At 37.7% G+C, this 25,465-nt stretch overlaps 1 protein-coding gene across 9 annotated transcripts in view; it reads left to right on the top strand.

Moving 5' to 3' along the window:
* ano1a (anoctamin 1, calcium activated chloride channel a) overlaps positions 1-25,465 on the top strand; it is a 264,303-nt gene that overhangs the window by 134,616 nt on the left and 104,222 nt on the right. For all 9 annotated transcript variants that reach the window (XM_039748821.1, XM_039748789.1, XM_039748779.1 and 6 more), the window contains 5 exons: positions 1,729-1,780; positions 3,676-3,731; positions 3,981-4,022; positions 16,614-16,678; positions 21,678-21,812. In XM_039748821.1, the coding sequence (XP_039604755.1) occupies positions 1,729-1,780; positions 3,676-3,731; positions 3,981-4,022; positions 16,614-16,678; positions 21,678-21,812 (350 nt within the window). The remainder of the gene's footprint in view (positions 1-1,728; positions 1,781-3,675; positions 3,732-3,980; positions 4,023-16,613; positions 16,679-21,677; positions 21,813-25,465) is intronic.

Consider the following 25,465-nt stretch of genomic DNA (forward strand, 5'->3'; position numbering starts at 1 on the left):
ACATAGAATAAGAGTAAGGTCCGATGGCCAGGGAGGACAGAAAAAACAAAAAAACTCCAGACGGCTGGAGAAAAAAATAAAATCTGCAGGGATTCCAGGCCATGAGACCGCCTAGCCCCCTCTGGGCATTCTACCTAACATAAATGAAACAGTCCTCTTTGGATTTAGGGTTCTCATGGAAGGACTTGATGATGACGGTCACGTGGACTTCTGGCCTTTAATCCATCAATGTAGGGACATCATGGTGCTTTGATTAGGTGGTGGTGGTGCAGGTCGCTACCACAGAAAATCGGAAAAAGAACAGAAAAAAGAGTAGGCGGTTAGTACGGATTTTGGAGCCTCCATGAATAGTAATGATAATTAAATAAATATGCAGAGCATCAGGATTAAATTAAAATAAAATATGAGAAAGCCATGTGAAAGTAATGTGTTTTCAGCAGTGTTTTAAACTGCTCTACCGTATCAGCCTGGCGAATTCCTATTGGCAGGCTATTCCAGATTTTAGGTGCATAACAGCAGCAGGCTGCCTCACCACTTCTTTTAAGTTTTGCTCTTGTAATTCTGAGCAGACACTCATTTGAAGATCTAAGGTTACGATTTGGAATACAAGATGTCAGACACGCCGATATATAAGATGGAGTGAGATTATTTAAGGCTTTGTAAACCATAAGCAGTATTTTAAAGTCAATTCTGAATGACGCAGAAGTCAAGTCAAGTTGGGGAGCATACACTGGTACAATGTGTTGCCGCACCCACTACACGACGAAACAACTAGGGATCCCGGTTTGCAACCCCCCAGGCACACGCACGGTCCAGTCCCACCCTCCGGAAATGACTCTCTATCTGCTGCAGCCAGGTGTTACGTGGGCGACCCCTTGGCCTGGTCCAGCCACTCGGGTCCCCAACAATGAGGATCCTATGAGCCAGATCACACTCGGGGAAAACGCGCCACATGGCCGTAGTGCCGTAACTGACGCTCCCGCACAATGCAGGTAATGTGCCTCATTTGGGACTCCATGAACAACCGCTCATTCGACACAAAGTCAAACCAGCGGTACCCAAGGATTTTCCGGGGTGACACAGTACCAAAGGAGTCCAGTCTTCATCTCAGGTCACTGGATAGCATCCAGTTTGCAACACTACTAGTAATAAATGGTAAACGCCATTAATACTCAATATGTGACTGATAGAAAATTTAGAGTAGTAAAGTTTTTTGACTTTCTTTGTATGTTATTCTGTTTCACTTTGTGAAATTGATAGCCAGGTATAAAAAATGGCTTCCACAATTTGGTCAAGTGGCTTTATACCCAAACGATGCTGATTCAATCTGCACCGCTGATATCACTCCTTGATTCTGTGAAATTCCATTAACCTGCCAATATTCCCTAAATGCATATACATTTGTTATGGGCCCAGGATAGAAACATGCTATATAAAGTGTGATTTTTATTTGTTCCTGAAACGTTTTTAGATCATTTTGTATTTTGACTAGTTCAGCCATCAATATCTTGAATGTGTCTAATACAATTTTAGTATCCTGATGAGCCATTAGAAAGGTTATATATAACATTTTTTATACATTGCATTTGAGAAGAGGTTAAAATGGGTGCTGACACGAGAGCCATTTGACATGAGACTGTCTGAATAGTTCATACAAGGATCAGCTTGAGACGAAAAGGATAGTGTGTCCTGTGAATACTTACAACTTCTTTTTCTTGTCTCTGTTAGGTTTATGAAATATTGAAGAGGATAACTTGTACTAAAGCGAAATACAGCATGGGTAAGACACCTTTAATGAAACCTTGTCTGTGAACTGAGATCATGAAAGGAATGGGATACCAGAAGGGAAAAGCACAAGTAGCCTCAGATTTACTTTTCACTGTGTTAACCACCGTGGCTTTCTTTATAGAAGTAATGCATTAACACAGATAACTGTGAGGCTTACCTCTTTCATATGGTGAGTTAAAAGGTGGAGTAAATAATTAAGAGCAGTTGTCCTGATGTTCTCTGAAAAGCATAAAGAGCACATTTTGGTGTTTTAACGTGTAGTATTTGTCATACGGACGCTATTGGGAGATTTTTCCTTTTTCTAGATTGTTATTATTTTAGAAGAAAGTGAGGTTCGTGGCTATGCTCCAAGTTTTCTGGCTTCAGTGAATTTGACTTTTTTTTTTTGTTATATGTTTGCTTCTTCTGAACAGGCCAGTCTGAGCAAAGTTTACAGAAATCTGATTGCTTGCCCCCATCATTTACTCATTTTATAGATAAGTGGGACAATTTCTAGTCTAGATTAGGATACTGCTTGACTAAACACAACTTGACGCTTGCTAACTCTGATATAGGGTGAGCGCTAATGGTTCTAGCCAGGGAATGTGTAGCAGGCATATCTAGCCAAAGGACACCAGTGCTTCCAGATTCGATGATGGTTCAAGTTCTGCGCTCACACATTGTCTGTGTGGAGTTGCCATATTCTTCCCATGTCCGTCTGGGTATCTTCTGGTTTCTCCGGACTTTCTGATTCAAAAATAGCCCTGTGAGTGTGCATTGAAATGGACTAGTGCCCTGGGCAAGAGTAATTCTTGCTTTGTGTTTGCTAATGCTGTGATTGATTCAGAGCCATTTATGACCTTGAATTGGATTATGGAGATTTGAGAATGTTATGTTCTCCAACACCATACATTTTATACTATTGTAGACTTTACCACATGCACATCAGGACAGGTAATCCAACTGAAGCTAAGTGTGCTTGTGCCTGGCCGGTACTTAGATGGAAGACTATCTAGGAAAAGTTGGGCTGCTGCATAAACGGGTGTTAGTAAGGCAATCAGAGGGCGCTAACCCTGTGGACTGTGCGTGGATCCCAATGTCACAGTGCAGTGATGAGGACACTGTGCTCTAAAAAGTGGCACTGTCCTTCACTTGAGGCCTAAAACCAAGTTGTGGTAAATAAAGATCCTTGGGTATCCTTTGAAAAGTGTAGGGAGTTTCCCAATGTCCTGGTTAAGCTACCCATAATAACCTTGTCTGTCCTGCCCACCTAAACATCCCTTGTCTCTAATTAGATAGATAGATAGATAGATATTTTATAAAAACAATATTAAATTAAAGAGTAATAAAAATGATGCATGTAAAAACAGACAATAACTTTGAATAATGTTAGCATTTACATTACATTGAATTGGTTACTATCTCTGTCACACCTTCACCACCTAATACCTAATGTGTGGGGAGGGTACTGGCACAAAAACGGCTGCCATCGCATCATCCAAGTGGGTGCCACACATTTGTAAAGGGCTTTGAATACCAAGAAAAATAAATGCAGTTACTGATTTCTGTGAATATCACTCAAATGTTCTGTGGACCACTTCTGGTTTTACCTGCAGCTTATTATTTAAACAACAACAAATGGAAAAAGGCAGAAATTGAGGGTTTTTTTTTTAATCTTCAAAAGAAAGGAGCAGAATTTAGCCAACAAAATGTCTGTTCTTTGCCCTCAATAATTGGCTTCTAATTAAGAAATTAACAAAAATCTAATGGCTACCATGGCTGTCCAGGAGTTTGAGACCCCTGCTATAATGTTTTAGATGCACCTAATGATTTGTCTTTGTTTTATTAAAGGAAAGCAATTCTGCATTTGTAATTTAGATTTTTTTTAAATATCAATTTTTTTTTTAGGGATTACCAGCCTTCTTGCCAATGGTGTTTATACTGCAGCTTATCCCTTGCATGATGTAAGTTGCTTTTTTTTGTATCAATACTAATGTAAACTTTGCATTGGTGTAATGTGTCCATACAGACGAGTGTTTTTACGCCGCCTTTTCTTTTTTAAATAATTTTATATTCCTAATATTAATGTGATACAGTACCATTCTTGATAAAGGAGACCTAGTGTCCAGTATTGTGTGCTTCTACATTATTTCTTTTCATATGTGGTTCATTTCTATTTAATTTAGTAAAATTGACCTGCTTGTCATCTACAGGGTGACTGTGAAGGAGATGATGCAGATCAAAATGACAGAAAGGTAAGGTAAACAGTCACCTCATTCACATTCTAATGTTTGGTTTGCCAGGCTCTCGATTCACTTCTGCTTACACATTCTTTTAATTAAATGATTGTTTGGACTCCATGCTGAAAAGATCATTTCATATTAAAAACATGAAAGACTTTCTTAAAAAAATCAAAGCCCTCTAAAATAAGGTTTTATGCATTTCCACTGCTCATCATGCACCTTTATATTCAGTTACAGTGTGACTAGAATAATATTTGCTTTGTTCTTCTACTGCATGTGTTCATCTTGGTGGGTTAATAACAGAGATTAATTGCTTCAAAGAAAGGGACTTCTGTAGCCTACAAAATCACTTTCATATAAAAGTTTTTTTTGCAGGACTTTATGAGGATTGCAAGATTTACTGTTTTATACAAATTTTTGACAAGTCCACTACTACTTAATGAATGATTGAAGCTATTGACAAGGATCAAGTGCTTTTAATTTGTCTTGTCTTGTTAGACTTTTAAATATTACAATAGTGGAAATTGATAGCACAAAACGCAAGATGTGACCCCAAGAGCCTGTGTGATAACCACACTGATAATATAACAACGCACCTTACATAATCTTTATATATAATACGCTATCGTGGCTGTTTGTTTGTCTGTCCAGGATTTTAAATCGCCTGTAGCTCGCAAACCATTTGGCCTCTTGACCTGAAATTTGGTACACATATACTACATGACGTCTACTATCTGCTTTTGGGGTGATGATTGACTTCCAAGGTTATTCCTCTTTTTTTATTTTTATTTTATTTTATTGTAGAATCAACTCTCTGCAGCAGGGCGGCTGTGCGGCACATGCGTACGGGCGCCATTCTCATTCCTACCACCTTCGCCGTCACTTCCCCTACCTCTTCATATCTTAAATCATTCTTGTGGCAGATTGAAGACTTAAGTGCCAGCTTAAGTGAAAAATTAAGGAAAACATACTAAGTAATTGCAACACAAACACTGACTTAATCAGTTCTAACACAAAAAAATGTCGACAAAAGAAGACAAGAAATGGGCCGCTAGAGTGGAGAGAAGAAGAGCTGCTCAGGAAGCAGCAAGCGCATCAACCTCTGAGCAAATGAATGGTAAACGTACAGAGAAAGAGGATGAGAACTAGGAATGCTCAAGTCAAGTGTATTCACTGCACGTAATCGTGCAGTGCGCCGTTATTGGTAAATATATAATACATGAAGCACCTTCACAACCTCGAATTGTACATAAGCTGCCTTCACTATCACTTCAACAAATCAAATTTAGAGCAATTTCATTGATAGAAGTTGTTGTATGTATGGTGGGAGACGGGTATCCAACTGATCAGGGTGGTTGTATTAGGAAGCAGGTTATTGACAAGATGAGAGTCCCTAGTTTTGAGGACCATTATCACTTTTTAATAGTGATAATGAAGTGCATGACTACCTGGACAAGTTGGTGTTCTGATTATATTTGTCCACTGATTTTTACAGCATAGGCATAGAGTAGTTGGCTTTTTTTCTGTGCTATACAGAGTCCTTCTTGGGCGTATGGACTCTGCTGCTATCCTCCCTGTGATTTATGCTTGAAATGGGCAAATGTGCTGCCAAATAATGGAAGAAGTGCAGGCTTCTGTTACAGAAAGTAGGACAGATGCTTTAATGCTAAAACGGATTAATCAAGTCACGTAAAGTCATAGATCTTAAGTCTCACTTATGCACAATTTTCCTTATCTTGCTATTTTAAGTCTCTCAAGACAAAGAACTTGTGATTGACGGTAATTCTCTATTGTGCTCTCCCCCCGCCCCTACCCAGACCTGGAGTAAGTGCTTTTTATAATAGATGGAAGATAATAGCTTGTGTTTGTTTTAATAGGAGAAATGAGTAATAAAAGGGATGTCAATTTTGAGCATAGAATTGCGGGTTCTGTATTTGCATGTATTTGCTTATGCATTCAGTTTTGAGGTATATGCCTAATACAACTATGAAACTATGACCTGTTCTTTGTCTCGTTTTCACATTTAACTTTTAAGTAGTAGTTTGTTTTTAAAACATTCTGTAAATCATTAAAGAATGGAACTATTTTTTAATGAAAGAGACGTGTGTTTTTCTTCCCCAAACATGTGGTGGGTTGGTTTCCAATGGTATTGTTTTGGTTTTTCAGGTTGCCTCGCAGTGTTTTGAAAACCAATGTGCCCGCACACAGGTGCAGCAGATGTTACACACGAGACTTACAAAGCTGCAGTCACCGCCTCATGTCCATTCAGTCCTGCTGTCAATAGCACATCAACTTTACAAAACTTTTGAAAACGAGGGAATGTAACGGCACAGCCATTTTAATTGTCACTGCATGTTTATAAAGTGCCATAAGCCATCTGAAGTGCATCAGGAAATGTAGCTAAAAATGAAGGGGTTTTACACTACCCATTGCATACAAATATTTTAGACCGACGTGTCTATCCAGCTATTCTGTATGGTGTGCAGCCTTACTGTGGTTGAGGAAAGACATGCCAAGGAAGTGAGCAGCTTCTGCGTTTCTTCATTTTGATTTTCTGCTTATATGAATGACACCATTTGGGCTAAGAGCAAGTCCTGCCAAGTTAAACGCTCCTGTGAAACTTGGAACCCTGAAACTGCAAAAATAAGTCTTCACTGTTCCTGTGTCTTGTCTTCTTGACATCATCACCTTCTTTTTAAACAGGAACTGTAGCATTTACAGCACTAAAGTGCACCAAGCTATCTTATTTCACATTTATATAATATAGATTAAAATTATGTATGTTTATACTTTATGAATTGCTACTTATTTTTGGAATGTTAATCTAAAGGAATTCTTTAAAGGTTTTTACTTCATACTTTGCTTATTAAAACAGAAATGTATGGCCATATAAATTATAGAGTACATATATTTTTAAATTCAGTATATAGCTTAGTTCAGCATTTCCGCACTATTTGTTTGTCATTTTAATGAGAAACCATGAGTGAGGAGAACAATATCTTCAACAACAACATTTTTTTCTATCCTTTAAATGCTTGAAAATTTGCACTGCATGAATTTTTCCACACTGAGGTGTCAGACATTAGAATACATAAATAAGAGAAATTAGACACCAAGATGAGGTGAACTCTAACTTCTCTAACCGCATACTTTCTAACCCACTTATTTCAGTGTTGTCGGATTTAGTGCATATCATGGTACCCGTGAATACACAGCAGGGAAAGGACACCAGTGTATCAGATGACAAACCAAGGCTTATTTATTTCAGAAACATACTGTACTAGAAAAATAAATGTATTTTACAAGAAGAAGATCATCTGCTATACCTCTTGGCAAAGAGTGGTAATTGTTGCTCTTACAAATATGCAATAAATACTTCACGTATACCTACACAATTTTGTATAGTGGTTTGAGCTGCTGTCTCATAGAAATCTTGGTCTGACAAATCTGAATTGGCCCTGTATAGGTTAGGTCAGGGTGGTCCTGATGGGCCGCAGTGGCTGCTGGTTTTCATTCTAACCTTCTTCTTAATTAGTGAGCCGTTTTTGTTGCTGATTAACTTGTTTTGCCATTGTTTTGAATGATGTGACTCAGACCCCTTAGTTGTTTGTTTTTTTCTTTAATGAGCTGAAAGACAATAAATGAGACACAAAACGAGCTGCCACATGACCGGTTAACCAGAAAAAAGGTGAAGGTCTCGGTGGTTGTTGGTCTGCTCAGGTCACCAAAACATCTTGACGATGGTCAAAAAAACGCAAAATCAACAGTCTGCAGTGGCAGAATGAGAGCAGCAACAAGTCATTATATTCAGAAATGGCTTTAATTAACAGCAAGAATTGGCTTCTCATTAAGAAACTAACCATCCATCCATCCATTATCCAACCCACTACATCCTAACTACAGGGTCACGGGGGGTCTGCTGGAGCCAATTCATTAAGAAACTGGTTGGAGTGAAATTGGCTGGAGTTTGACATTCCAGTTTAGCTGGTCATCTGTTGGCTCGTTTCACATCTCATTTCTTTTTGGCTGCCATTTAATGAAGAAACACATCAGTTCAGAGAACTGAATCCTTAAAAACAGGGCAATTAAAATGAAGGGAAAAGAAGTTAATTAGCAGTGTAACCTGCCTGCTGATAAAAAGAGTTCGAATGAAAACCTGCAGCCACGGTGGCCCAACAGGACTGGAGTTAGACACCCTGGGTTAGAATTTGCCCTGCATTTTGAAGTAAGTGACCTGTGGAATAATTAACATAAGAGGCTAAATACCTGCTTCTTTAGGGTCAAAACAGAAGATGAACCATTATATATGGGTCTGTTACTCACAGCCAGAATAATTTCTTTACCAGAATCCTAGACACTAAACTAAATGCAAAGCCAAATTCCAATTATACCTTGTGCTGTTTTGTTATAACTGTTACTACTGTGATTTTATTTCTAATCAAAAGTCTAGGCATGAGACAGCACATTTTACCATCTTTTGAACTGGCCGTGCAAAGACCTCGAACACCACTCATTCACTGGCTTATGGGACTAGTAACGGGAGCCATTGCCGGCAACAATATGGCAGTGGCTATGAAAAACGTACAGAATAATGCTCATAAATTATTCAAAATCAAATCTGAATGTCCAAAACTAGGGTTTGTTAAATAAAAATGGTAATACCACATAGTACCCATAGTGAGTATTAAACTCTTTGTTTTTACTTGTTTGATTTTTTTTTCCATGAAAGAGCTTACGTGAAGTTGTTTTTTATGTGTTTGACACCACGACTACTAATATTAATACAGGGGGAAAAAAAGAACACAAATCGGAACATATTTTAATCTCTTCCTAGCAGGGACAAGCACATTTAGAAAACCGATGGATGGACATAAGTAGATTAAATAATTCAATAGTTGTTTTCAGTTTTGGTATTTATTATGACATTTTAACATGGCTAACTGCAAAGTTTCAGCTTCAATTTATTAGTATAAAGCTCCTAGCTACTAGAGCAGTTTACACTAATTGCCAAAAAACGACAAATGATAACAAAAATCGTATATATAATCGTATGTAAATATAGGTGTACATAAATTACACTCAGTGACCACTTTTAGGAACGCTCGCTTGTTGAGAGCGATTTATATGTTCCTCCAGTCCATCACATGGCTGACACTTAATATATAGCATGCATACTTGGTTAAGCGTTTTGGTTGTCATGTGACCACGCCTCCGAACGGACAAGACGCGTGATGTAAGTGGCTCTGACTGTAGTATGATTGTTGGTGCCAGGCATGGTGGTTCAAACATCTCAAAAAGAGCTGAACTCCTGGGAGCTTACAACCAGTAGCCAGTAGTTCTATGGTAAAAAGAGAATGAGAATGGCAAGATTAGTTCAACCTAACAGAAAGGGCGTACGTATCGTATAACAGTGGTGTGAAGGATGTATAAGCACAGCAGACATTAAAGTTAATGGAAAGGAACAGCAGAAGACCATGCTGGGTTCTACTTCAGTCAGCTAAGAATGGGTAGATGTGGCTATAGTCCGTGCATTACAACTAAAACCAGATGGGTGAGACTCACAGCTACATGTTGCAGCTGAAACTAAGGAAGACAGAAATGCTGTGTTAAGGTAGTGGTTCACCTGACTCTGTAACCCTGCAATCTGTAAACTATGATTAGGTCAGAATTAGGAATAAACTGTATAAATTTACAGGTTGACTATACCATGTGCCTTCAGTAGTGAGGGTGTTGTCAGTAGTGAAATGTTGTGGGAATGCTTTCTTGGCACACAGTAGGCCTCAAAAAAGACCCTACTGAGTGAGCTTCATTGTAATGCAACAGATGAAAGAGCTTAATCCTTTTTTCAAATGGATACTAACAGCTTGGTAGTGCACGATGTCACAAAGCACACGTGACCTCAAAGTCCTTCAACAAATTTGACAGTCACTTTGTATGTTCCAATGGTCGTCATAGTCCCCAGATTTCAATATCACATCTGTGTGATGAGGTAGAACAGTAGATTTGGAAGCTTGAATGTGTGGCCAAAAATCTACAGGAGCTACATGGTGCTCTCAAGTCAACATGGACCAAAATTTCTCTAGAGTATTTCGAGCTACTTGGGGCATCTATACTTGGAAAAATTCAGGAAGTTCTTTCACATGCCTGTTTGAATGTAGTCCTAATGCTCACCATTGCCATACATGCTTTTCCATTTTATTTTCCCTGTTTACTTCAGCAGTTCTTTCCACAAAAAGATCCTCCTGAAATTGCTTTATCACACTTTAGTTACATCTTAAATTGACTTTCAGTTATTTTATTTAAGCATGGCCTTGAGACCAGGTGCTAAAACACCGTGAGACTCTTGCAAGCAGATTCTTTGACCAAATCCCCCAATGCAAGATTTAGAGTGTCTTGAGGGGACTATGCCTTAACCAGTATTATTAAAAATAAATATTAACAAGCAGGCTGTATGAGCAAAATGGCCTTCTCTTGTTTGACTGTCATGTGTTTGATCTATAAATAGTGAAAAGATCAGTCCGCTACCATCAAGAGACATTTTTGTTCAAGTATTGAATGATCATAAGCTTTAGCTTCTATAGAAACCAAGTGCATGGCAGTGTACAACTTATGAAGGAAGTGTGACTACAGTCCCCACCGTCGTGTTTTCAATATGTATGCTTTTAACGAATGCATGGTATTGCAGATCATCTACTGCATGTGCTGTTTTGTATGTAACAGTTTACCAGCTACTCAAATATTTCCACTAAGTTCATTCATCTGTTAGTCAATCTCTGTCCAGTTAAGGCTCATGGGAAACCAAAATCTAACCTGGCAATAACACTATTTATTAAATCATAATGTAATCATTATTTATTAAATCATAATAAATCATATACCTCAACCGCAGTTGAATTCAGTCAATAGACAAACGATCTCTCACCCTCTTAAGCGGAAATATTTGCCAACAATATTCATGGTCATTGTTATGTGTAAGGAGCAGCACAAACATTGGCTTAAAGAGCTAAAAGAATTTCTGTTTGCTTAACTATGAGACAAATGACAGTTGGCCAAACAGTTTGTGTGCACATTCCGGATAAATCCTGGAAGATTTGTTATTTGGAAAATTAACGCTTCAAGCTCTGAATGCTGCCACATAGAATTAAAGGAAGCATTGAGATAAACATATTTACAACCACAGTTCCAAAAAAGCTGAGATACTATGTTAAATGTAAATGAAAACCGACTGCAATGATCTGCAACTTTCCTAAACCCCAATGACTGCTTGTATGTCGGTTGCACATTCTCTTTATTTCTATGTAGTTATTTCTCCAGGTACTCTGAATTTCCTCTCACATCCCAGAGATGTGCATTAGGTTAGTTGGAAATTCAAAGTTGACTCACAGTTTGTGTGAGTGTGTGTGTGTGAGTGTGTGTGTGTGTGTGTGCGTGTGTGTGTGTGGGTGGACTGACACCCTGTAAAAGTAGGTGATTTGTGGCCACTGCTGCTGGGATGTGAAAATGTTACAGTATAATTCAAGTTTTAAGGCAAACCTTCATCTCATTAGTCATTTAAAACTTTATAATAAGAGAGCTCAATTTCATACACTTAAATCATAGTGGCAGGCACCCGGTTGATGTTTTAACTCTTAGAAGACCACTCCTTTTTTTATTATTATTAAAATTCATTTTGAATTTTTGTGTTTGTTTTGCTGTTTTAGATAAATTACGTGTAACTAATTTCTTAAACCAATTGAATTGTTTAGACAAATGTTTTCAGTTCCATTTCTTGGCATTTTCTGGGGATTTACTTTTGAAAGATGGCATGCTTGACAGATAACTAATTTGCCCTGGATTCTGTATAACTGGCATAACTTTACACCCTGTGGCCACCTTATTAACTGCAGCTACCTAATAGCATGTTGGTTCCCTGGTTTCCCTTAGAAAAAGCCTTGAGCCTGGAACTAAAGATGATATCAGTTGCCTAATCCACGTCGTTTCAAATTAGCTAGTGGTAGATCTACACTCCGAACAGATCGTTCCACCTCATTACACAGACTGTCAACTGTGTTTGTATAAAAGGGACCCCATGGTGACATAAATAACATCCCATGACCTCTGCAGCAGCAGCCTGCCTCATACCTGTTGACACCTGGTATAATGTAATCATGTTTTCTTTTTTCCTTTTCCAATATTCTGTTTTACCCATCAGCATGAATTGGCAAAAAAAATATTATTTACTAAACCCAGTATTTTTTTTTTCTCCCCCCTCACCAGTCGTGCTGGGTTTATTTTTTCTTAAAGCACTGAAGTTAAACCTTGTTTTCTGCAACACATTCACATTCCCAAAAAGATGCTGTATGTCTTGCATTCTACTTTTCCTTTTTCAACATTGTGTTTATTCTTAAATGTTAGTTATTAGGTGACCGATTATAGCATGCCTGTTACTCTGCAAGTCAGACGCTCCATCATCAGTTGTCTATTTAACCATTTCATTGGTGGTAGCTTATTATCTGTACATCCAAAATATTGACTAACATGGTACCCCTGGAAGCATTACTTCTCCTAATTCATTCATGCTGGCATTTCTGGTGCCCGCTCACGTGCGACATTCAGAGATACGATCACCGTTAACTTTCTCTATCCGCTTTATGAATTGTCCATGCTCACAGCCTGCTGGTATCGCCTGCTTTATTTGAACACTTATTGTAAGAGGATCGGTTCACTCCAAGAATAAACCACTGTGTCCGCTTGGTCAACTCAAGCTCACAATGAGTGACTGTTAAGTCTTAAATAAACAAAATCTACCAATTTTTAAACAGTTACTGATTTTTTTTTTTTTTTTATTTAAAGAAAATGCTAAGAAATTTAAAGGAAAATGCTCTTATTTTGTAATGGATACTATCTTAAAGTGAACTCTGTGCACTGCTTCTGGTTGTAGACTCTTGACTGTACTACCCCTCAGCTTGATCACCCACACTCCAGAACACTCGCTTGTACTACTCAGAACTTGCAGCATTTTAAATGTCCTGACAAACTGCCTCGCTGTCTAAAAACACTCTGATGCCACTCTCACTAATTCTCATTCTGGCTTTTCACCACATGTTCTCTTGCTATTTTTGTTTTTAATGAAGGTTCAGTTTCCTTGAATTTCCATCCCTGAAGCACTATTGACCTGTTCTTCTTGGCTGTTTTGTTGATGCCATTCAAGATTTGCCAGTCCTTATTCTTCGCTATGATACTAATTAGTGATATACTGCATACTGACTTGAATTGCTAACCTTGAACCCACTTCTCCAAATCTTTCAATATTTCATTTTTTTTATTATTTTTTTGCTTCATGTTTGCCATATTTCCCTTTCTTCTTATGTTTAAAATGACTTTGATTTCTAGAATATCTTTTGATGGTGTTTGGTGTTATAATCATTCAGGATATCTTCTGTTTTGGATTAGTTATGGGCAGCCTCGCAGTAAGGAGACCTGGGTTTGCTTCCCGGGTCCTCCCTTCGTGGAGTTTGCATGATCTCCCCGTGCCTGCGTGGATTTCCTCCCACAGTCCAAAGACATGCAGGTTAGGTGCATTGGCGATTCTAAATTGTCCCTAGTGTGTGCTTTGTGTGTGTGTGTGTGTGCGTGTGTGCGCGCGCCTTGCGGTGGGCTGGCACCCTGCCTGGGGTTTGTTCCTGCCTTGCACCCTGTGCTGGCTGGGATTGGCTCCAGCAGACCCCCATGATCAGGTTGGACAATGACTGGATTAGTTATTGACAGAAAGGTAACAGTCTACTAATATAGGGTGATTCAGTTTTAGGCTCTGTTTATGAACAATATACGTTCTTCCCTTTTACACCAAAAGTAATCAATTATTGCTAACCAAATTCACTCTGTGAGTTAGTTTTAGAGTATTAGGTTTAATTACATAGTTTACTTCTAATTAATACGATTTGTTTCTATACATTTAATGTACTGTAAGTAATGTGTGGAGAGGTGAGCAAACTGGAAGCCACACCTGTCTTCACTGACAGTTGGATAAGGACAAGTAGACTGTTTCCTAATCTCTTCAGTAGAGGGGATTTAACCAGGATAATGCTGAGCTGCTCTAATGCTGGTTACACTTAAGTTCAGTAAGCAGGTATTAACAGTGTATAAATCTTGAATTAATCAGGATCTGGCAGTAATACATTATCATTTTGCCCAAATGTATATCAAGTTACAAAAAACTGTTTTAGAGTATGCATTTTGTCTCAGTCAATTATACAATTAGTTCCTTATTTATGCAACTCGTTCCTGAAAAAAGCATGAATTTATGTAGGTATAACAATATAATTCAGTATTTTGCTTAGAAATTATAACATTTTATAACTGTAAAATAGTGCCAAAATAAAGTGCAGGCATCCCAGATGCAAACTGTGCCCACTTTTGCTGTGTTCAGAAGCAGTTTATATTTTCAAGTAGATTTTCTCTTCAATGAGTAAATGCACCCTACGTGATTTATAAAAAACATAGCTTATTAATGCTAAGCCAGTACTTATTTTGTCCTACCTGTATGTACATCTGTTACCATGGATCTGGCTCATGAATAAAAATTCACATACTGCAGATCTACCACAGTAACTACAATAAATCTCTAGTCCCCCGTTTTGTCTCCTGTGCATGACTGATTCGTACACTTGATCGCATTTTGCTTTCACGTTTCTTCTGCTATAGTGGATTGTAAAACTTTGCTCAGCTGCCACATCTCTTGAACAACACCTCCTGGCCAGCATACTAGAAGAAGTTGTAGTCATCTGTTTAAGATACTTTAGGTCTGCCTTTAATTTAGAGGACGTGAGATGTTTTGGTCATACATAGGTAAACCATAACTATGCAATATGTGGATAAAATAACTGAAAATATGGCATTTATATAACATCAGTGTAGTTTATTACATTCTTTTTAATATCTTTAAATTTGTATATATATTTTAAGGACAAACTATTATAGGTAAATCACCAATATTTAACAGTTTTGTTATAAAATGTAATATAAACATTTTTGTATGGTAGGTTATTGCAGTGATGCATTAGATAGATAGATAGATACTTTATTAATCCCAAGGGGAAATTCACATACTCCAGCAGCAGCATACTGATACAAAAACAATATTAAACTAAAGAGTAATAAAAATGCAGGTAAAAACAGACAATAACTTTGAATAATGTTAACGTTTACCCCCCCAGGTGGAATTGAAGAGTCGCATAGTGTGGGGGAGGAACGATCTCCTCAGTCTATCAGTGGAGCAGGACGGTGACAGCAGTCTGTCGCTGAAGCTGCTCCTCTGTCTGGAGATGATCCTGTTCAGTAGATGCGGTGGATTCTCCATGATTGACAGGAGCCTGCTGAGTATCCGTCACTCTGCCACGGATGTCAAACTGTCCAGCTCCATGCCTACAATAGAGTCTGCCTTCCTCACCAGTTTGTCCAGGCGTGAGGCGTCCTTCTTTTTGCTGCCTCCCCAGCACACCACCGCGTAGAAGAGGGCACTCGCCACAACCGTCTGTTAGAACATCTGCAGCATCTTATTGCAGATGTTGAAGGACACCAGCCTTCTAAGAAAGCGTCTTTCTTCATGTTTCATTATGTTATACTTTTAAAAATCTTTTAATTACTCTTCCAAGAATAATTTATAAAATATTTATAGACTGTTGTTAATAATTCAAAGTGCATTCTTATACTGAAGTGATACTGAAATGTTGACTACTCATACCACAGTAAACTTGGTTTTCTCAGTCTCGGTCAGACTTGCACCATTTATGCACTAGAAATGGCACAATAAGTATCTGAAAATTGTTAAAGTCGCTCTCTTGTGAATATAGTTTATGGGCATGTATGTACAATATGTTTGTGTACGAAGATAAAGTTAGTATTTCTTATGTACAGTAAAGTAAAACATTAAATGAAGTACTTAAGAACTCTAAACTCCAGCAGCAGCAATGTGTAGATGTTTGAAGAGAGGGGCACATTTCTGCTGTGATGCCATAATCGAAATCTAAGCATCTGCAAGAGCTCAAATTTCATCATAGAAATCCACGGCGATCACATTACCATGAAAAGCTGCTGCCAGCCCAACTGCCATGTGAACTGCTAAGCTTAATCTGCATTTTTTTTAAAGAGTACATTTGTTATTAAAGATTGTTTGCTTTTGTTTGAACAAAATAATGGCAGGATAATTCAATAGGTATTGGGATACAGAACAGTGTGTGAAGAATACTATTAGCTCTGCATTTCATACTTTAGTGTACTTAAGAAATGTATTTTAAATTTATTAAAATTCCACCCACCAATATAGTTGAATGTTGTATATTTTAATGTAACTCACACAAATGATAAACATTTCTTGACTCTCTCTCCTCTCTCTATATATAAATAAAGTATAAAAGCATACATTCACAAAGGCATGCTTTGGTGGTACTGCTGCATGATATTGTTGTTAATACAACACCATCACTGGATTAAGTTGTATTAATATGTAAAAAAGTTAAAAATACAGATGGTCTTATAAAGAGTTTCTTATATTTGTTCACCTATTAGAGCAGCAGAAGTGTATTTTAATGCCTTTAATATGCATACTGCTGTTTGTCTCTCTAGGTCCTTTGGGATGAATGGGCAAGTTACAGTGTGTTTTACAAGTACCAGCCCATTAATCTTGTCAGGTAGGAGATTGTCTGTTTATCATTTTATGATTTCAGAGGCCAGGAGCATGATGGTTTGAAATCATTGCTGACTGAGAAAGCATTTCTAAACATATCAAGGTTTATTATTTTATGTGGGTTGAAACAACCAGGGCTCTAATTTATTGTAGTTCTTATATACCATGGAATTGTTATACATTGTCTGATGACAAAACTACAATTTAGATATACATGTTTTCCTGCAATTGGCAGTTTGATCAAATTTGTGTTCATGTAGGATAATATAAAGAAGTTGCAATATAACTGTTTCTATTTTTGCCCTTCATATTTTGTAGATATCAGACATGTAGTCCTTTCTGCAAGCTTTTGTTTTTAAACTTATCATGCTGGTCATAACTACCAAATGGAGCTGGGCAATATATACTGCATTTAGTATTTTTAATTACTTTTACTCTTCCTGGTGAACTTTGTGTAATATGTAAACTGCCTTATTTTAGCCAACACTGCAAATTATAGTACTTGTTCATTTTTGTAGTTGTCAATGATCAGATTTCCATCTCATTTTGTACCCATGTGTAAAGTAAGAGTATATATTTTCCCCCTGACATTTGAAGTTTTTTTTTCCTACAGAAAAAATGAATTCTTGGAAAAATGTTCCCACTCATGTCTTTATTCATATTTATTTTACAATATTTATAAAATGTTTATTCGAGGCAGTAAAGTACAGCAGATTCTTCCATTTTGTAACACATTTAGTTTTTGAAAACTGAACTCCTCTAATACAGTATATTGTAATGTATGCCATATTTAATTTTTTCCCTTTTAGTCTACTATATTAACTTGGCAGTTTAGGAACCAGAAGGTAGAAGAGAAAGGTGTACGGTTTAAGATCACAATAGGATTGAAAAAGAGGAGCTATTCCAAGAAAGGATGAGGCATCCAGTAGAGCAGATAGCCCTGCTGAGTAAACACTTTATTTGTAGTTTCAGATAGTACTTCACACCCACAAGTCCATAGAGGGTGGTTTCTTCCAGTTAACTTAATTTCATTAGTTGACAATAAACACTGAAGATGGGTGTTCCATCTGTCATAATTCAGAAAAGGGTAAGTGGAGAATGAAAGTCTATCACCAGTCGCGAGGCCTTCTAAAAGCATTAAAATAAAAACCCAGTACTGTCTGCGTCAAAACCAAGTGAGGCGTCTGACCGGACATGTCCCAAATGAGATGGAGCCTTCAGTAGAATTTATGGAGTCTAAGCTTATAGTTGTGTGCTGATGTCCAATTTTAAATTGTATTAATTCTTAAGTAACACAAATTGTTTTCTTTGGAGATTGCCTTTTAATTAATTTTCTTTAAGACTATGCTGCTTCAGTTTTTTTTTTTTTGTAATGTTTAGGTTTATTTGGTCAGTTTCACATTGTGTTCAGTGTTTTGTTTTCTTTTTTTTTTTTGATTACTATATTATTATTTGAATATGATTATAAATTATACTAGGCTAATGTATGGCCATTGTCTCAGAATGTTGCTTTTATTTAATCAGGTATTAAAGAATTGTTTCCATTTAAAAAAGTGTTCACTCTGATAACCCTCCCTCTAACCGAACAGAACCATACAACCCACTCCCCCCACCACCAGCAAACACGCACACTTTTTACTGATTTTAAAAGCAATTCAACAAAAATTGTCACTATTTATGGTGTATGGCACTGGTCTCCAGTTTCACTCCTGGCATTTGCTCCCACTAATCTCCACATTAGAACCAGTTTCTACTGTGAATGAAGCAAGTTGTTTAATTCTGTTCAATAGCATCAAACACCACCCATCACTACCAAATCGAGACCTTCAGAATACAAAGAAATCATCTGTTCTCGATAAGCTGTACAATCTAAAGATAAAAAAGCTGTACACAATCACAATGAGATATTCTGAAGATGTAAGGCCGTTGGTATGAAGGAGTCCCAGTAGGGTTTCTCAGTACTGAATAATTTGTAAGCTGAAAAAAGAGGATGTGCGGCATTATTCATAATGGCACTTGGTTTTGTTTTCATCATCTCCTCCACTGCTACTTGCAGCAAGAGTTTGAAAGTGCGTCCCATAACTGAGTCTACCCTTTTAATTAACTGATTTGGTGGGCCTCTCTTGAAGTGATGTTACTGGCCTAGCACATTACAGTATTACAGTACATTTTCAATCTACATGCTTCCGTTAGGTCAGATTATCTCAGGGCACAACGTGAGCTACCACAGCTATGCTGATGACACACAGCTGTACTTATCAATAGCTCCTGATGACCCTGATTCTATTGATTCACTAACGGAATGTCTGACTAGTATCTCAGAATGGATGAATAGTAATTTTCTCAAGTTAAATAAAGAGAAAACTGAAATCTTAGTGATCAGCAATAATGGATACAATGAGGCTATTAGAAATAAACTGGATACATTAGGAATGAAAGTCAAGACGGAGGTAAAAAGCTTAGGGGTGATTGTTGACTGTAATCTGAATTTTAAATCACATATTAATCAGATCATTAGGACAGCATTTTTTCACTTAAGAAACATAAGTAAAGTTAGACCTCTTATATCACTGAAAGATGCTGAGAAATTAGTTCACGCGTTTGTTTTCAGTCGAGTAGATTACTGTAACGCACTCCTCTCAGGACTACCCAAAAAAGACATAAATCGTTTGCAACTAGTGCAGAATGCAGCTGCTAGAATCCTAACTAGGAAAAGAAAATCTGAACACATTACTCCAGTTTTAATGTCACTACACTGGTTACCTGTGTCATTCAGAATTGACTTTAAAATTCTGCTTATGGTTTATAAAGCCTTAAATAAACTCGCCCCATCTTATATATCGGAATGTCTGACACCTTATATTCCAAATCGTAACCTCAGATCCTCAAATGAGTGTCTCCTTAGAATTCCAAGAAGAAAACTTAAAAGAAGTGGTGAGGCGGCCTTCTGCTGTTATGCACCTAAAATCTGGAATAGCCTGCCAATAGGAATTCGCCAGGCTGATACAGTGGAGCACTTTAAAACACTGCTGAAAACACATTACTTTAACATGGCCTTCTCATAACTTCACTTTAACTTAATCCTGATACTCTGTATGTTCAACTTCCTCAAAATAACTAAAATCCGTACTGACCCCTACTCCCTTTTCTGTTTCTTTTTCCGGTTTCTTGCGCCACCACCACCTACTCAAAGCTTCATGATGCTCCAACAATGATGGATGGATTTAAAGGCAGAAGTCTACGTGAGCATCATCATCATCAAGCCCTTCCGTGAGAATCCTAAATCCAAAGAGGACTGTTTCATTTATGTTAGGTAGAATGCCCAGAGGGGACCGGTCTCATGGTCTGGAATCCCTACAGATTTTATTTTTTTCTCCAGCCGTCTGGAGTTTTTTTTGTTTCTTTCTGTCCCCCCTGGCCATTGAACCTTACTCTTATTCGATGTTAATGTTGATTTATTTTGTTTTATATTTGTGTCTTTCATTGTTCTATTCTTTAATATGTAAAGCACTTTGAGCTACTGTTTGTATGAAAATGTGCTATATAAATAAATGTTGTTGTTGTTACAGTATGGAAAAATGCAGATTATGAATATGATACCACTACAACAACAACATTTATTTATTTAGCACATTTTCATACAAGTGGTGTACCTCAAAGTGCTTTACAAGATGAAGAAAGGCAAGTTTATAAATAATAAAAATGGCATTAGGCAATACTAAATAAAAAGGATAAAGTAAGATCGGATGGCTGGGAGTAAAAAAAAAAAAAACAAATTCTGCAGGGGTACCACGGCCATGAGACCACCTGGCCCCCACTGAGCATTCTACCTAACATAAGCAACCTCAATCAGTCCTCATGAGTTTCAGGCTTCACGTGGAAGAATTAGATGATGACGGTCATGCGGACCCCTGGCCTTCAGTCCGTCAATGTAGGGACTGCACGGTGCTTTGATCAGGTGGAGGTGGCACAGATTGTAACCACAGTAAAAAACAAAAAATCAAAAGTAGAGAAAGTAAGGTTTGGTACGGATTGCAGAGCCCTGATAAATGATAATTCAATGTATATGTAGTTTATCAGGGTTGCACTAAAATATAGCTATGAGAAAGCCAAGTTAATATAATGGGTTTTTAGCCGCAGTGCTCCACGGTATTAGTCCCAAGAATTTCTATCGGTAAGCTAGTCCACATTTTAGGTGCATAACAGCAGAAGGCTGCTTCACCACTTCATTTAAGTTTAGCTCTTGGAATTCTAAGCAGACACTCATTTGAAGATCTAAGGTTACGATTTGGAGTGCAAGGTGAGAGGCATTCCAAAATATGCACTATGCACAGTAATGGAGTCTGTTTCTTTATGTTACATGACCAGACCAGCTTGTCATTGATGTGGACCCCCAAGTACTTGTAGCAGTGCACCATCTTTACATCCTCTCCCTGAATAGTGGCCGAGCATAAAAGCTCTTTGGTGTGGTGAAAGTTAATCACCAGTACACTGAAGGGGTAAATAGCAGATTTACACAGACAACAGAAAAGAAGTGGGAGCGTAGCCTGGATCCATGTGACTATAATGTTTAGAGACAGACACCCTCCAGAATGTGGTTGTATTAGTAGTGTCAACAGACTTACTGGTCTGACCAACATGCAACACATCATCAGTCTCTAGCACCATGACAAGCAAGAATGGGGTAAATATTTAGCTAACTGTACACTTGGATGCACAATGTTGAGAAAGTGTTTGTCAGCAGAAGTTTTTTTTTTTAATTGCACCATTGATTGATCTGTTAAAAAGTTTCTAGACTTGGGTTGTACTTGAATTTACTTTTGTTTTGCTCTTTTTCTAATTTGTAGTCATTTCAAAGTTAAGTGATTGTTATTGGTTTAACTGAGTAGAATGCCATTGTAATGTTCTGGCTTTTGAAAATTAAAAGAAAAAAGCTACCATGCCTCCAAGGATTTAATTGCTTTATGATTTTAAAGTCCTTTTCTATCTTTGTTTTGTTCCAGGAAATATTTTGGTGAAAAAATTGGTCTCTACTTTGCCTGGCTTGGAGTTTACACACAAATGCTCATTCCTGCATCGGTGGTGGGGATCATTGTATTTCTCTATGGCTGTGCTACTGTTGATGATGACATACCCAGGTCAGTTCTTACTTTTATTTAAGCACAACAGTACCATCCATAATAGAGGCTGAATTACACATGCTTCGACTGCAGCACCCTCTTATGTTCCAGGGGGTTTTGAAATGTGCCCAGTACTCCATGATATGATATCAAAGCAAAAGCTGCCTTATGCTACCTTTTGTTTCTACTTTTTATTTGACTAAAGTGAAAATAAATCATATCTTTAAAGGTAAAATGTGTTAATCTACAGTGTTACACATAAAAAGAAAGATAAATTACTTATCCCAATTAAATCCTATTTTTTTTTATTGTAAAAATGACCTTCATGTATTCCTAGTAAGACTATGAATGCTTGGTTGCCTTGCATAATGCACACAGCATGGGTATGATGTGTAACTTTGGCTCTGGGTGAGCCCTTGTTAGCTGAGCCCTTATTTTTGTTGTAGGGAAGTCGACCATTGCTTAACATTAGGATTTTCCATATTTTATATATAGCTTGAATACACTGATGTCAAATGTGCACATTACACTAAATTGCAATTTTCACAATAAATGATTAAACTTTCATACATAACACAGGCTGAACATTATTCAAATTCTGATAAAAGATCTTTGTTGCATTCCCTTTTGTTGTTTCGGTAATGAAGCTACTTTGCAGCTCAGGGTAGATTCAGCTTCATGAAGTGAAGAGCTTTGGTCAGTCAAGACAGATGCAAACCAAGCATACTCAGGAGCTTGCAAAACACTATAGCCAACTATGATAATTACATTTGAGCTGAGGTTTATAGTATTTTCTTTGACTGAATTCACTTTAAATTGCCCTAAAAGGGGAGCTGGTTTATCGTATGCCACAATAAATGATTTGAATACCACCAAGCTTACAAATTCCGGGCTTCAAATTATGTTACACTGTAACATTGTGAAAATCAAAATGATCTGAAAATCTAAAAATGGGCCTAGCTTATTTAGTACAGAAGTATCTCAACAGCAGTGCTAATGGTTATTGTACGAGGGAGAATCAAGAACAGTTTAGAAAATGGAACGAATCTTAACAAAACTGATGATGTCATTTCTCAATGTAGTCTCCAGACTTCTCAATGCACTTGCGCCACCTGCCTGGAAGTGCCTGCATCACAGCAGAATAAAAGGTTTCATCTTGTCCTCAAAACCACTTGTGCACCCAAGTTATTGTCGAACACTACATGCCGAGAGGTGCTACAGTCACTAGCGCAAGTTACTGTGACTTGCTGGAGACCAGTGTAAAGCCTGCTGTTCAAACCAAGCAGTGGGGACTGCTTTTGCTGCAAGACAATGCCCACCCGCCCACACACTGCTAAGAACACCAAGGCTTGTCTGGAGAAACTGAACTTTGAGGTATTGCCATGTCCTCCTTATTCTCCAGATTTGGCACCATGTGATTTCCACCTTTTTGGACCAACTTCGATTCAAGACAGATGATGACATGAAGAAAGCGGTGCATGAGTGGTTGTGAGGACAAGACGAAACGTTTTATTCTGCTGGAATCCAGGCACTTCTAGGCAGGTGGCACAAGTGCATTGAGAAGGGTGGAGACTCCATTGAGAAATGACATTATAATAATGGCTAATAAATCCCATTTTCTAACTTTAGCTTGACTCCCCCTCGTATATCATCTCAGGGAATGTAGAAGCCATACTTTTTGCTATGCTACTACCAATGTTGCACTGCTTCCATATTTCATAAGATACTACACTGCAAACCATTGCTGTGTTGCAAATTTCTATACTTTCAAGTGCCGCAAATAAGGAATAAAAATGCACAAAAAATACAATACTTGTAAAGATCTTTTCAGTGCAAGATGCTATAATATTCTCTTTTTTCACTATCTCTAGTTTTAGATTTTATAACAGTGAGACCACTGCAACAAAGTCTGTGTAATTGACAACACAGGAAAAGAATAGTAAATAAAAAAACAAACTCCAGTTGTGAAATTAAGAATTAGTCTGATTCTTCAATGCAAAATGTAGCCTGTTCAGGTTCATGAGGTAGGCAGCACAGTGGCTCCAGATTTTGACTGTTAAGTATTCACTTCATCAGTGAATTCTTGCGTAGAAATACCTCTGTTCAAAGTCTGAATGCTTGCTTTATTATTTCTTTGGCCAAACTATAAACTTAGAGGTTTTACAGGTAGCACATTGCTAAGCACGTCTGTTCACACTGCCTGTGTGGCATCTGTGTGCAAGTGTATCACATGGATGGCTGGTGTTTGTGTCCTATCCTGACAGCAGAAACAAAGTGGAGCGCTTGATGGACTGAGTTATGAAACGTAACAAAGCAGTATGCTGATGTAGCCCCTACTTGTACTTCCATAGAAGCATTTACTACCTAGCCATTTCATTAATAATTTGCAGCTTTAATGATTTGCATTGAAGAAGCAAGTGACCATAACTGGTGGGTCTGTAGGGATTGAAACTGTTTTTTTTTTTTTTTTTTTTTTTGTTTAAAACAGAGCTAGACTGAATGCGCAGCAGAATATAGTTCTGTGAACCTTGAAACACAAAATCAAATCAGGTTTATTAATTAAGGTACAAAATTGAATCTGATTCAGATAAAGGTCACGTCACATTACAGCTTTTCCTGCATTTTTCAGTCGTAGATTTAATTTTCCCAATCTTGGCGAGTTGGATGCAGTCACACTGTTCTTCCACGACCTACAGCCATGCAGTCCGACATACCTCGTGACTCAGTCCAACCAGTTTGAGACTTACCCCAACAAAATCAAACTTATGCATACAGAGCCTGCTCCTATGACTTGACAAGTGACAACCAATCATCTCCTACCCAGAAGTGCAGTACGTATAATGCAGCAACGAGGAATAAGAAATGCAGAGGCCTGTCTGTCTGATGATGTGTGTTTTATGTACCATAATAGAATAGAAAAAAGAAAAACTGGGCAAGATTGCAGCTGAACTCGCCATACCTGTAATCCCTTTGTGGAGCATTGGCTTTATCGGGCACTATGTTTTTGGCTATCAGAAAAAGGAGTTCCTTTGGAAGGGTGAGAATGTGCTGGAAAGTCCTCCTTTGAGTCGCATAGTTTTGACATACCCAGAAGTTTCTAGATGTCTAAATTGTTCCACTCTGGCAACGAAATTGGTTGCCTCAGTCATCAAAGCTGACATCCCTTCTGACTAGAAGTTGTGTAATGTGACTTTAGCTTTACTCTAAGTCTGGAGTTTTTTTTTTGTGTGTTTTCTGTCTTCCCTTCCCCTTATTCTATGTTATTTAATGTTGACTAATTTTCCTCTATGTCTTTTATTTTTTTTTTATTTTTCATTATGTAAAGCACTTTGAGCTACGTTTTGTGTATGAAAGTGTGCTATATAAATAAATGTGGTGTTGTGTTGTGTTGTATTGTATTGTACTAGGAGGCAAAGGAAGTCTGATTTACATGACTACTTCCAAAAAAAGAAACGGATTCACCTCTGCATAAGAGTGTGTCCGACATGAAAATATGTGTGTAGTTAAGGGAATGGAGTAGTAAGTGTACACAATTGCATATTTTGGTAGGAACGCTATCTGCTGGACTTCATCCTAATGTGTAATACGCTCAACATAAAAATACCGGCTAGTTTTATTGGAAAGAAACAACACAATTTTTATCCATAAGGTTTTGAACTCCCATACAGTCA

This window comes from Polypterus senegalus, chromosome 1, assembly GCF_016835505.1.
Source record: "Polypterus senegalus isolate Bchr_013 chromosome 1, ASM1683550v1, whole genome shotgun sequence".
Taxonomy (NCBI): domain Eukaryota; kingdom Metazoa; phylum Chordata; class Cladistia; order Polypteriformes; family Polypteridae; genus Polypterus; species Polypterus senegalus.